General features: G+C 40.9%; 1 protein-coding gene across 2 annotated transcripts in view; it reads right to left on the minus strand.

The window, feature by feature from the left end:
• Positions 1–462: 462 nt before the first annotated feature.
• EDNRA (endothelin receptor type A) overlaps positions 463–14,053 on the minus strand; it is a 74,280-nt gene continuing 60,689 nt past the window's right edge. For both annotated transcript variants that reach the window (XM_019977907.2, XM_070769023.1), the window contains exons 5-8: positions 12,391–12,543; positions 7,208–7,341; positions 6,694–6,802; positions 463–2,985 (exon numbers count right to left, since the gene is read on the minus strand). In XM_019977907.2, the coding sequence (XP_019833466.1) occupies positions 2,845–2,985; positions 6,694–6,802; positions 7,208–7,341; positions 12,391–12,543 (537 nt within the window). In that variant the 3' untranslated portion in view covers positions 463–2,844. The remainder of the gene's footprint in view (positions 2,986–6,693; positions 6,803–7,207; positions 7,342–12,390; positions 12,544–14,053) is intronic.

Consider the following 14,053-nt stretch of genomic DNA (forward strand, 5'->3'; position numbering starts at 1 on the left):
TGGCAGATGGGTTCTTTACCTCTAGTGCCACCTGGGAAGCCCCTCCCTAGTTGAAAATGGCAAATAACCGGTTATTTGGATACCTGGATACATGAGTCCAGGTATCCACTTGACATATTGTTTATTGATGATAGTTTTTTATTTTCTAGCTTCTTCTAGGATGCAAGCTCCATGAGAACAGGCACTTGGCCTGTTTTGTTTCCTGCTATACCCCTGGTCGCTAGAAGAACTCCTGGTGCATAGTAGATGCTCAGTAAAATTTACAGGCAAGGTGAATGAAGGATTGAATAGGAGCGTTAAGTGTTCAATACAACAAAGTTGGTTGAGAATACAGTACAATTAGGACTTATCTGTTTGAAAACCACTCACCTGGCTATTAACTTGGGAGAGGTTTTCAACCACTGTGTAGCAAACATTTCCTAGATAGAACTATGTATTAATACAAATGAAGAGACACTCACAAGGCTTCTGTAAACTTTTATTTTGTACTTATGGGCCACTGCCAGTGCAGGGCCGTGGCTTCTGGCTCATTTCTACAGATTTACTTGGAAAGAAGTGATATACGTAGAAACTGGAAATATTCCTACTTATCAACCACAGTCACTTACTGGTCCATAAACAAAATGCACATGGAAGCCCGTGTGGTTGTTCAGAAATCTATGACTTCCTGAACTTGTAAAATGCATTTTGGATATGCAAGAGACAAAGCATCTTAAAGAAAAGGACCACTGTCTAAACACAGTGGTGTGAACCTATGGCTTATATCATGGGCTATATCACTGCCTGTGACGCACCAGGGGACTAATGGAATTTGACTGCTAACACACAAAGGAGGCCTGCAATTGGACGGCTGGCACCTGATATCATTTTATACACGACTGTTCTGAAATACAGCCCAAGGAAGCAGCTGAGCTAATGTATCATCAGACATTTTTCTGGTGAAATCTGATAGAAGCATTTGCCCACTTGTCAGTCTCATCACCATGTTGAGGACTGGGACAATATAATACTTCAGACTTTAATGAATTTTGCTCCAGCACAGGAGCAAAAATACAACCCCCAATACTGCTTTTTTCAACTAACCAACCAACCAAAACACCAAATCCATTGTCAAAAATCCATTGGCTCATCCTTTTTCATGAGGCCTCTCACATTCCATTTGTAATGGTAACATGGTCACAAGATTTATGAACATGGATAGATTAAAACTGACAGGTTGGTTGTTGTGAGGGACAACCACCTAGATTCCATGTGGAGTGTTTGCTTTGGCACAACTGCGAGGCGTTAATATTAGGTTACATGAAATCCATACATACCATCTGACCACATGCATATACCACACACACGAATACATTCCACAGAGACGATCATAGAAAAATTGGCTAAAAGAAATTTACAGTTGTTTATATATACATATATTTATATACACACAGTAAAAGATTTGCTGCTGCAATCACAGTTTGTAAACATCGTGGAAAACGCCCAGCAGAAGTCACTGCAGGCCTTTTGAAATGGTGACCATGTGAGGAGTGTGGGTAGGGAAGGCATTTAGGTTCATACTGAAAACCCAGGGACATGAAGAACCTTAAGTTCATGGCGGCATCTGGGAGTAATTATATTTCATTGACACAATAAACTCAGCTGGCCACTTTGAAATTATGTTTTCCATATTCCTCCGTGGAAAAGGAATGACCAAAAAAGTCTCACTGCCAGTTAACATTTTAAAAGGAAGCAAAGGAATATATACATACATGTATATATGTATATGCATGTATATATGTACACGATACATATGTGTATATCTGCACACACACATATACACGTTACTATTACCAAAAATAAACCTCAATGAGAATTTCCAAATCCTCTGAAAATACGCAATCCTTTCTTTCTTGGTTTGTTCTGGACTTCTATGCATTTCACCAAAAGTCTTGGACATAGTTAAATGATACAAACATTTAAATTTTAGTAAATGGTATTTTGATTTTACATAAAATGCTTCCATTAAAAAACTAGGCTTGTGAAAAACAGAACTGTTGGAGTCAAGCATTATTTTTCAATTTAACAGAATAGGCACAAGATCTCCTAATATGAAACCTCATTAAAAAAGAAAATATAGGTTCCCAAAAAGTTTGCATAGCAGCTATTAAACTGCCATATATGGATATCAGTCTGTGCTTTAAAGTCCTGTAAGCTCCTGAAGCTTGAGAATTTATGTTTTAAAAAATAAGCCAGTGACATGAGAAACACTAACCTAACTTCTCACCTGAATTCCGTTTTATTTGTTTTGGGGGGCAAAAATATGTGTAAATGAGCTCAAATCATCTGTAGGCTACTATGCAGTTAAAAAATACTGGCACTGAATTATATTTCAAATAAAGGAGACTTCAGCCCATACTGTGTTTGGCCAAAAAACCAAAATTACTTAAAAAAAAAAAAATCTTGTTACAGTCTCTATAACTTTTTCACGGTGACTGGTCTTATTGAACATTCTACAGAACCACCATGAAAGTTTGCCATGTACTCGAAAAAATCTATTTTCATGGAAAGGTGGTAAATATCCTTCTGGTTTAACTGAACAATCTCCTTTCCCCCTGCCAACTCCCACCATTTTTTAGGGCTGAATATAACATGCAGAATAGGTAAATCAGATAAATCAAAGACGTAAGATTCGTTGAATTTGTGGGTATAAACCAGTCAACCCTTCAACGTTTTGGAAAGCATTTTTCCAGGGGGTGGGGCTGAGTTGTGAGAGAAGGATGGAACAGATTCCTGGGGACACAGTGCTGTGTTGATTTTTTCCTCCAGTCGGGCTTGAAGCACACTGATAACTGTTCCTTCAGTTTAGTTGATACTGTCCTTGTGGCTGCTCCTCTCTGTGTTATGGTTGTTTTGTTCATGGTTCTTCCACTGGATGCTGGTGCCATTCATGGGCACCGAAGTCATCAGGCTCTTGGACTGGTAACAGCAGCAGCAGAGGCAAGACTGGGAGGAGGAACAGACTCATATTAAGAGGGGGCCACCAGCCTGTTCCCAGCAGAAACAGAGGCTCACCAACAAGGGGTGAATGTCCAGAGGTGTTTGAGGACAGTGTGGGCCTTGCCAGTAATCTGGAGTAGGGAGTTTTAATCTCTAGGGAGAAGTTAAATGGTTTCAGTTCAGTTCAGTCGCTCAGTCGTGTCCGACTCTTTGCGACCCCATGAATCGCAGCACGCCAGGCCTCCCTGTCCATCACCAACTCCCAGAGTTCACCCAGACTCACGTCCATCGAGTCAGTGATGCCATCCAGCCATCTCATCCTCTGTCATCCCCTTCTCCTCCTGCCCCCAATCCCTCCCAGCATCAGGGTCTTTTCCAATGAGTCAACTCTTCGCATGAGGTGGCCAAAATACTGGAGTTTCAGCTTTAGCATCAGTCCTTCCAATGAACACCCAGGACTGATCTCCTTTAGAATGGACTGGTTGGATCTCCTTGCAGTCCAAGGGACTCTCAAGAGTCTTCTCCAAGTTAAATGGTTTATTCTAGTGCAAAATGACAGATCCTGTGTTTCTTGTTTTAGTTGATTCACCAAGTCAAAGAGGAAAGGAAGGCAGTGTTGGTGGGGGGAACTTCTCTATGACTTGGTGGGCGTGGGTGGGAGGGACTGGGAAGCGCCTGGCCTGCCTCCACTGCGCTGCCTGTGTGCCTCTCTTCACTGGGCACCTCACCTGAGGCTCTTAAACAGCCCTAGGGGGAAGGTGCTATTTTCCTCCTGGATGAGAACAGGGAGGCTTAGAGAAGAGGCAGACCTGAACTCAGAACCCAGGACTCTCTCTGTTGGACTCTTTCCCCTGGGTATGCTGCCTTTTTATGAATATCAGTCAAAATTGTGTTTAATTTCTGAGAGTTCATACCTGGATTTCCCCCCCCCCTTACCCTCTGGGGGTATGTAAACTAATTTTATATGTAATATAAATTTACATGTCACATATAATTTTAATTTATATATAAAATATGTAAACTAATTAGCAACTGATTTTACTCCAGATTACATAAATGTATTTGTTATGACCTGTATTTTAGTCAATATTTCTTATGGCAGAATCTTTCTTAGGGCATTTCATGACTTGTAAACATGACCCCAAAGACTGCCAAAGTGTGGCAGTAAGAACTTCCATACCAAGTTTTATTGATGCCCGTGATTCTCTGGTTAATATCTGTCTGTCCCCTTTTAGACTGCAGGAGTCACGAAGGTATTCACTTGTGTTTTTCCTCTCTTCTTTCCCTAATACTGATTAACTCATACCGAGCACTTTCTGTTGTCTCAAGCACCGAACCCACTTATTCCACCTTATGAGATAGATATAGTATCTGATACAGATACAGATACAGCATCTGATTTACTGATGGACAAACTGAGGAAGCAGGAGTGGCCCCACTTGGATCTGGTTTTAGATAGCTAGTGCAGAGCTGGGATGTAAATCAAGACTGTTCACGTCCAGATCCTGCACCCTTGAACTCTATGCTACTCTTCCTAATATGCACCATAAAATGAAGTTAAACATCCTGGCCAAAATCAGCGGATTCCACTTAGGACTAATTCTATGCTAAAATCACTCTAGGAACTGGAAAAATAATACCTCAGTGAGAAGTGCTTGGAACTTCTGGAGAACACGTGTTGGCTTAGCTACAAGGAGGTCTGAAGAACAGAAGGAAACTGATTTTGAATTAAATTACATTAGTTCAGATTTCCAGAGCCATAAACATTTACTTTTCTTGAAAAGACTATTATGAAGTATACTATTAAGTAGCATTTAGCAAGAGCTTTCTTAACAATGAGTTTATGTTTTATTGAGACTATGGTTAAAAGTCTAAGGCTATGTAAGGCACGAATAAGTTTAATCTATTCTGTTGGCCTTGGAGCTCAACTTGGAATATTTCTTTTCAAAGCATGATACTAAATTGGCATGCTACTAAATTAGTTCTTTTTATTTTAACTTTTGAGTATGTTGTTTGAATATATATTGCTTTTCTGTTATGCTGACAATTTGACGCTCTTTCTGGGTAACAAAATGTAATTTTCACTTCTCTTTTGAAAAGTTCAGCCGATGAAAGTACTATTGTGATTTTCATTTCTCTTCTGAAAAGTTCAGCTGATGAAAGTGCTATTTACAACTGGAATGAGCCATGCCTGTTGGGATATCTAATACACATAGTTGGCTGTTCTTAAAAAATACTTGCTTACAAAGCAGAAATAGAGACACAGATGTAGAGAACAACGTTAAGGATGCCAAGGGGGACAGGGAGGTGGTAGGATGAACTGGAAGATTGGGATTGGCATATACGCACCACCGATACCATGTATAAAATAGAGAACTAATGAGAATCTACAGAAACTCTCCTCAGCGCTCTGTGGTGGCCTAAATGGGAAGGATATATATATATATATAAAAGGGGATATATGTATATAAAAGGGGGATATATATATAAAAGGGGATATATATATAAATGGGAAGGATATATATATATAAAGGGGATATATATGATATATATATAAAAGATATATACATATATAAAATGTATATGTATCACTGATTCACGTTGCTGGACAGTAGAAACTAATAAAGCATTTATACTCTATTAGAAATAAAAATAGAGAAAAGACAGAAGAGAAAAACAGAATTCTAATTAAATGAAAACAATTGAATTTGCTATTATATACTATTGCCTATGGGTGGCTCAGCACTAAAGAATCTGCCTGCCAGGTAGGAATTTGCTGTGTGACACAGGGGGCTCAGCCCAGTGCTCTGTGGCAATCTAGAGAGATGGGATGGGGAGGGAGGTGGCAGGTGGTTCAGGAGGGCAGGGACATATGGATACTTGTGGCAGATGTATGGCAGAAACCAACACAATATTGTAAAGCAATGACCATCTGATTAAAAAAAAAAAAGAATCCACCTTCCAATTTAGGAGATGCAATTTTGATCCCTAGGTCAGGAAGATCCCCTGGAGTAGGAAACGCTAACCCATTCCAGCATTCTTGCCTGGAAAAATCCCACGGACAGAGGAGCCTGGTAGGCTACAGTTCATGGGGTCACAAAAGAATTGGACACGACCAAGTGACTACACAGAGACATTACTTTGCCAACAAAGGTCTGTCTAGTCAAGGCTATGGTTTTTCCAGTGGTCATGTATGGATGTGAGAGTTGGACTGTGAAGAAAGCTGAGCACCAAAGAATTGATGCTTTTGAACTGTGGTGTTGGAGAAGACTCTTGAGAGTCCCTTAGACTGCAAGGAGATCCAACCAGTCCATTCTGAAGGAGATCAGTCCTGGGCATTCATTGGAAGGACTGATGCTAAAGCTGAAACTCCAGTACTTTGGCCACCTCATGCGAAGAGTTGACTCATTGGAAAAGACCCTGATGCTGGGAGGGATTGGGGGCAGGAGGAGAAGGGGACGACAGAGGATGAGATGGTTGAATGGCATCACTGACTCAATGGACATGAGTTTGAGTAAACTCCGGGAGTTGGTGATGGACAGGAAGGCCTGGCGTGCTGCAGTTCATGGGGTCGCAAAGAGTTGGACACAGCTGAGTGAATGAACTGAACTGAACTGGAGTGACTACAACAACAGCAACAACCATCACATATAATCAATCATTAATGCCAATAATTATTATGAAAAAGATCTTCTTGCTAAAAGAAATACTTACCTGGAAACAATTTTTAAATTTCTTGCTCACAAAATATAGAGCTATTGGGTTGATACATGAATTCATGGTTGCCAAGTTAATACCGATGTAATCCATGAGCAGCAAGAAACTTGAGCAAAAGGAAATAGAAAAGATAAATTAGAACATCATGTTTTAAAACCTAATTAGCATTTATCTCTAGAATAAGCATTTTTCTTGCCCAGGAGACATTTCTCAGAGGTAGCAGTCAAAATTATTTTCAAAGCCCTTGTTTAAATGGCAGTTTCAGTTCTGCAGGACATGTGCAGATATACCCACCACTTGCTTAACCCGGGAGGGGAGCAGCAAAATTATTGATAGGGCTTGCACAGAATTTTAAGGTTGGTTATGGGCTGTGACAGCTAAAGAAAAACAATCAACTTAGAAGATTTAATTTCCAGAGCTCACGTGAGTATAGAACAGGTGGTTTTGTAAAAGTCTTAGAAATGTGAGATCAGAGAAACTTCAATTTCCTTCTGAGCACAAAGGATCATACCTAAGTAATTCACATCGGTTCGTGTCCATTTCATCATACACGGTTTTCTTCAAAATGCGGCTTAAATGAAGAGGGAACCAGCACAGAGCAAAAATTACAACCAAGCAGAAAACTGTTTTTGCCACTTCTCGACGCTAAAGAAAAGTGAGAGAAAAAAATACAATAAGTTTAGTGTTTTTCTACTAGAGAAGGGAGATACACAAAAGGAAGTAGTATAATGTTGTGTTAGTTTCCACATGACATAGTAAAGCAATTATACTCCAATTAAAAACAAGTAGTAGATTGGGACAGAGTACTCAAAGAAGAGCCAGAGCAGCCCACCTCACCACCCTCTACCTCATCAAGATTTGGAGTCCAGGAAACTCCCTTGGTCCAGTGGTTAGGACTCTGAGCTTCTGCTCCAGGAAGCATAAATTCGATCCCTGGTCGGGGAACTAAGATCCCACATGCAGCATAGTGCGGCCAAATAAAAAAATAGATAAGGTTTGGAGTCCAATTGTCTTAAGCAAGGAGTTGTTAGTGATTCTTTTGGGGCAGCTGCCAGGAAGCATGGTAGCTTCAGGCTGGTTATTAGGGCCAGGTCAAAGGTTCGATGGTGGGCAGAGGGGAGGACGGGCTGAGGTTGAGCCAACACTGTGACTGGGTCTGTATGTCTGTGTATTTGTATGTCTGTCAAACATAGGAGGGGAAGGTTAGTTAAAAGTCTCCATAACAGGTAATTCACCTGCATTAATGATAGCATGCTAGTCAAGGTGACTGACCCTACCATAATAACAAAATGGGACAAATCTAGGAAATTCCCTGGTGGTCCAGTGATTAGGATTCTTGGCTCTCATTGCTGAGGGTCTGGGTTCAATCTAGCCTGAAACCAGTTCCCCTGGTTGGGGAACTAAGATGCTGTAAGCTGTGTGGCATGCTGCTGCTGCTAAGTCATTTCAGTCATGTCCGACTCTGTGCGACCCCATAGGCGGCAGCCCACCAGGCCCCACTGTCCCTGGGATTCTCCAGGCAAGAACACTGGAGTGGGTTGCCATTTCCTCCTCCAATGCATGAAAGTGAAAAGTGAAAGTGAAGTCGCTCAATCGTGCCCGACTCTTAGCGACCCCATGGACTGCAGCCTACCAGGCTCCTCCATCCATGGGATTTTCCAAACAATGAACAAGTCTACAAAGATGTTTGGAAAACAAAATAGGAGTACGAAACAGAAAAGGAAAAGGAATAACAACGTGTTTTCTCCATTTCTTGATCTTGGAGAAAGCTGGCATTCGGATTTTTTTGGCTTTTAAAATTCTTTTAATGACAGGTAGTTTTCAAAGATACATTGTTTGCAAATAATGTATTTTTTTTTATTGTATTTTAGAGTGCGAGCGTGCTAAGTCAGTTTAGTTCTGGCCAACTCTGCAACCTTATGCACCATAGCCCGCCAGGCTCCTCTGTCCATGGAATTCTCCAGGCAAGGATACTGGAGTGGGTTGCCATTTCCTTCTCCAGGGGGTCTTCTTGACCCAGGGATCAAACCTACATCTCTTGTCGCCTACATCTGCAGGTGGGTTCTTGACCACTTAGCGCCACCTGAGGGTAAAGAATTATCAGCACAGACAGTTGGAAAAACGGGGACATGCTGATTCTGGCCTGACTCCAGTGGCAGGTTTACATGCTTTGGGGTCTGCACAGGATCAGTAAAACCATGTTACGAACTATCTGCAGCTAGTCATTTGGGTGCCCTGTATTTGAGTATTACAGGGAATGGCATTAGGAAGCCCAACTGGGAACATAAAATACAACTTGTCTGTAACCGGGATCACTTAATGTCAAAATAAAAGTGATTGAAAACAGGATTTGGAAGGGTAAGGCTGGTTCAATCCAGGGCATACAGCATTAAGTAGGGGGAGCCTGCAATAAACCCACGTGATTGATAGAGCTATTTAAAAAGATCTCAGGGCAGTTGTCACAAACTGTGGCTTTAGCCCCAAGAACTGGGATTTCTTTAATCTTTGAGTTAGCTAGCTAGCTGGCTATGGCTTCAGAGAATGTATAAACTGACTGTATTGAGAACAATAAAGGATTCCTTTATTTATTAATCCACAGGAATGGGGGATCATTTTAAAGGGCCATTTTGTGTACACAGAAAGTGTAGAGAGGAGCGTATTGGGGGAGAGGCTATCTCTTTGGAGCACATCCTCAAAGTGGGTAAACTTATTTATTTGTTTAGGCTATGCCACATGGCATGTGGGATCTTAGTTCCCTCAGCAGGGATTGAACCCGAGCCCCGTGCCACGGAAGTGTGGCGTCTTAACCACTCGACCTCCAGGGAAGTCTGCAAGAGGATAATTTTTTAAAAGACAATATTAATACTTTGCCACATGACAGTCAGCTATTTGGTTAATCAATATCCATCCTTCTGAGTTTTCCTTACTATCAGTCAGATCCTTGATTTTGTCACGGCAGCAGAGGAGCCTGGCTTCCTCATGCACACAGATCTTATTGATTACGCTAGGTAGAACCCATTGTGTGGGGTTTCTGACGAGATCAGGCGTGTTCAGAGTGGTAATGCCATAGACATGTGGGGTTTCTGGAAAAGCTACTTAAACATGGGGGCTACTCCTCCGGTGCACACACGCTAATGTGATCTGTATCCTTCCCCTTCTGGCTGCCTGGAAAGGAGGTCTAAGGGCAGAGCTGTAGCTGCCATCTTCCAATAATAAAGGAAAGGTGAGCACAGCAGCAGAACCCTGGCTTCTTGAGTCCCATGACCACTGAGCTGATGACAGATAAGCTACGGGAGACAGATAAGCTACGGGAGACAGATAAGCCCCTACTTGGCCTACTCCCTGTTATTTTGGGTTTTCTGTTCACATTTGTGCTCAGTCACTCAGTTGTGTCTGACTCTTTGCCACCCCATAAACTGTAGCCTGCCAGGCTCCTCTGTCCATAGGACTCTCCAGGCAAGAATACTGGAGAGTGTTGCCATTTCCTCCTCCAGAGGATCCTCCTGACCCAGGGATTGAACCCACTTCTCCTGCGTTGGCAGGCAGATTCTTTACCGCTGAGCCACCTGGGAAGATTTTCTGCACTCAGCATTCAAACACAACCCCTAACTGATAAAGGTATAGTGAAGAGAATTTCTAGAAAAACATACCAGAAGCAGGATCAAGAGCCATGTTGGACTTGGATGGGGTGGTAGGGTTTTCACTCTAAGCTAGCCCCCCTGCCACCCTCCAACCCCAAAGCCCTCCCAGCTAGGCTTGCTCTCCTGCAGTCAGAACCTGCTCGACCTTTGAGTGGGATGCAAGGGAATGTCTACTGCATGGGGACCAAGTTTTGGATTCTAATGTCCATTTGGTTGCGCTAGTCTCTTAAACACCTGTATAATAAGGGTACATGTCTGTCTAGCTTATCTCACAGCGTGTTTGGAGGAATCAAATACCAAAATGACATGGAAATGCTCTTTGGGAACTTAAAAAATGCTATGAAAATGTGAAGCAGCAGCATCTTATTGCTCCCAATCCCTGTTTAATTATTTTCAGAGCAGGTGTCACTCATAGCTTGAATAGGCTCAATTGTGGTGCTAATGCAAAAATCGACATTCAGAAACACCATTTTCCACAAATCTATTCTAATTAGTTACCTCTATTGCAGGAATGAAAGGTAATAACAGCTTAATATGTTTCACATCTGGAGTACTCTGAACTTTCATGCCTGGATGATGTCATGCTAAAGTTTCTCAAGATAAGTTTCCTGTTAAATTTTAATAAAGGATAATAGCTACCATTTGTATAACAGTTAGATTTTTATGAAGTATGTGAATGCATGTTAATTCCTTTGATTCTCAATAATAATACTGATTCATATATTATTGTGTCCAGTTTAAGATAATGAATTGAGGCTCAAAAAAATCGGTACTCTGGTCAAAAAGAGTTGCCGATGAAGACTGGCGCTCGTGTATGGCAATCACACAGGGCAGTTATCCAGGCTCCATCAACAACTCATATTGACTTTTGGTGTGGCTGGTCGTCTTTACATACTTGTTTGTTGAAACTGAAGTTACCCACAGTCTTGGTTTTACTCTTTGAATTAATATATATCAACAGTATCTGACTACGTAGTATCAGCTGGGTTCTATCAGACACTGTGCATGCATTACATAATCCCTTTGATGTACTATTATATACATTTCATTAAAAAATTTAAGACTCAAAATTGAGTTAGTATTTGTACAGAAAAGTGCAGGTGGGACGTCCCTGGTGACCCAGTGGCTAAGACACTCACAATACAGGGGGCCTGGGTTTGATCCCTGGTCAGGAAACTAGATCTCACAGTCAAATAAATAAATATCTTAAAGGGAAGATATTATTTTATACATTTTTCAAAAAACTAGAAGTTCAGAGAGAGAAAGCAATTGCCCAGTGTCACAGAGTCAGCAAACAGAAGCTTCACAGCTTTATCCGTCCTGTTTGCTGCCTGGGAGAAACAGATATCCTCCTACTGACAGGTTCCGATTTTTTCTAGGACTTTAGGCTTTCCAAAATGCGACTTCTTATGTACCCAATCCCATTTCTTTCCATGAGTCATACCTTAGATGTTGCTCTCATGACGTCTGTCTCCTTTTCCTACTCCTCAAATGCATGGTACTCATGTGTGTTCTAGCTAGACCCCCATCAGGAACAGTTCAATCCTCCTCATGCATGAACAGTTTCTTCATGACTTTATCTCATGTCCTCCTTGGCTTTCTATAGCACAAGCTACTTTTTACCACACCTTGTGATTCTGTTTTTCAATTATCTCATGTTTGTGTTTTATTTCCACAACAAGACTGCAAAGCCTACTGGGGAGAAAGTCATGTGCTTCTTTTTTTTTTTTTTTATAATCCTGGCACAATTCCAAGCCCAGTTTAATGTACTACTAATCACAAACACACGTTTGATAGATACTCTTGGCAAAATTAACGAATAGTTCCTCTCTATTTGGGCCCTGCCCCCAGGGCCGTGTGTTTCACAGGTCGGATCCTGACTTCACTGGAGAAATGCTCAATACTCTAAAGAAAACAAGGCATACAGACAAGTAAGACAGCATTTTAATTTTTAGGAAATCAGGCTAAATCCGCAAAACACAGTATCCATAGTCCTTTCATTGTCAAGGACAAACCAGTCTTGGCCAGATCGTCATGACCTTATCAGGTTTACCTGTTTCAGATGCTCACTGAGGGCAATTCTCAGGCTGCCGTTCCTTCGGTTTAACATCTCACAAGTCATGAGGGTGTAAAAGATCGCAGTGCACACCAGGGGCATGCAGAAGTAGAACCCGAACAGCCACCAGTCCTTAACATCCTGATAGAACTGGAAAGAGGAGAGGAGGGAGAGAGGAGGAAGAGCATTATAAGGCAAGTTTGCTGCACAAAGCCTCTGGTGGCTTCAACGTCTCCATGCTTACAGCTATGTTTGTATATTCATGCTCTCTGCTGGTGGTAATGGGCTTGGAGGTCGTGCTCAAAACTCAACCAAACTGAGAAGTCCAAACATGTAGTTTCTGGTTTAGCTGTGTGTTGTGTGCTGTGTGTTGCTTTTTATAACAGCACACAAAGAAATTGAATTAATATTATTCTGACAGTACTATTCGCAATAGCCAAGACATAACAGCAACCTAAATGTCTATTGACAGATGAATGTGGTATACATACACACACACACACACACACACACACACACACATATATATATACACACACCAAATATACAACAGTATACACCATATATATACATACACACCATGTATGTATATTATATATATATAATATATATATATACAATGGAATATTACTGAGCCATAAAAAGAATGAAATAATGCCATTTGCAGCAACAAGATGGAGCTAGAGATTATCATACCAAGTGAAGTAATTTAGACAGAGAAAGACAAATAACATACGATATCACTTTATGTGGAATCTAAAATATAGCACAAATGAACTTATCCATGAAACAGAAACAGATGCATAGACAGAGAGCAGACTTGTGGTTACCAAGTGGGAGGCCGGGTGGGAGAGGGATGGGTTGGAAGTTCTGGATTAACAGCTGCAAACTATTATATATAGAATGGATAAACAACAAGGTCCTACTCTGTAGCACAGGGAACTATATTCAATATCCCTTCATAAGTCATAATGGAAAAGAATGTGAAAAAGAAAATATATAACAGAATAACTTTACTATATAGCAGAAATTAACACAACATTGTAAATTAGCTACAAGAAGTTTAAAATTACCCAAATTATTAAATAATTTTAATAATTATTAACAATTATTAATATTTTAAATAAACGAAAGTTGGTTTGAATTACACAGTGGAAGAACCCTCATCAATAAAAACAATTCCCTTTCAAAGCTCATAAAACATCCTTTTGAGACATAAGGATCTGTATCTTTATTGGTGATTCTCAGCATTTTGCTAGTGTCTGGTTTACTTCTGACTGTTGTGGTGAAGTGTTCTTAATGTGCCTGTCTTGTTTGGAAAGAGCGAAGGTTGTGAATGGCTTATCTGTAGGGCTCTGCTTGTTGGGAGTTAACCCTTTGTCTGGTATGTCTGCTATGCGACCTCAGCCAGCCAGTGTGAGCCATCAATAACCACGTCCTTCCTCTCTCTCTTAATACTTGCCACCTGGAAACTATTGAGGCAGAGTAGCTTATCTGAAGGCATGTTGAACCTGATCTCCCTGTGGACAGGATTTGTAAATATCAGGATTACTCAGTTTTATGTCTTTTTAAAGGAGAAAATGTAATACCCCATAAAAATGGAAATTCGAAAATTATAGCTAAATTCTTCCTCCCACTAAATTAATCACCAACTTGGGAA

Source organism: Bos indicus, chromosome 17 (assembly GCF_029378745.1).
Source record: "Bos indicus isolate NIAB-ARS_2022 breed Sahiwal x Tharparkar chromosome 17, NIAB-ARS_B.indTharparkar_mat_pri_1.0, whole genome shotgun sequence".
Classification (NCBI taxonomy): Eukaryota; Metazoa; Chordata; class Mammalia; order Artiodactyla; family Bovidae; genus Bos; species Bos indicus.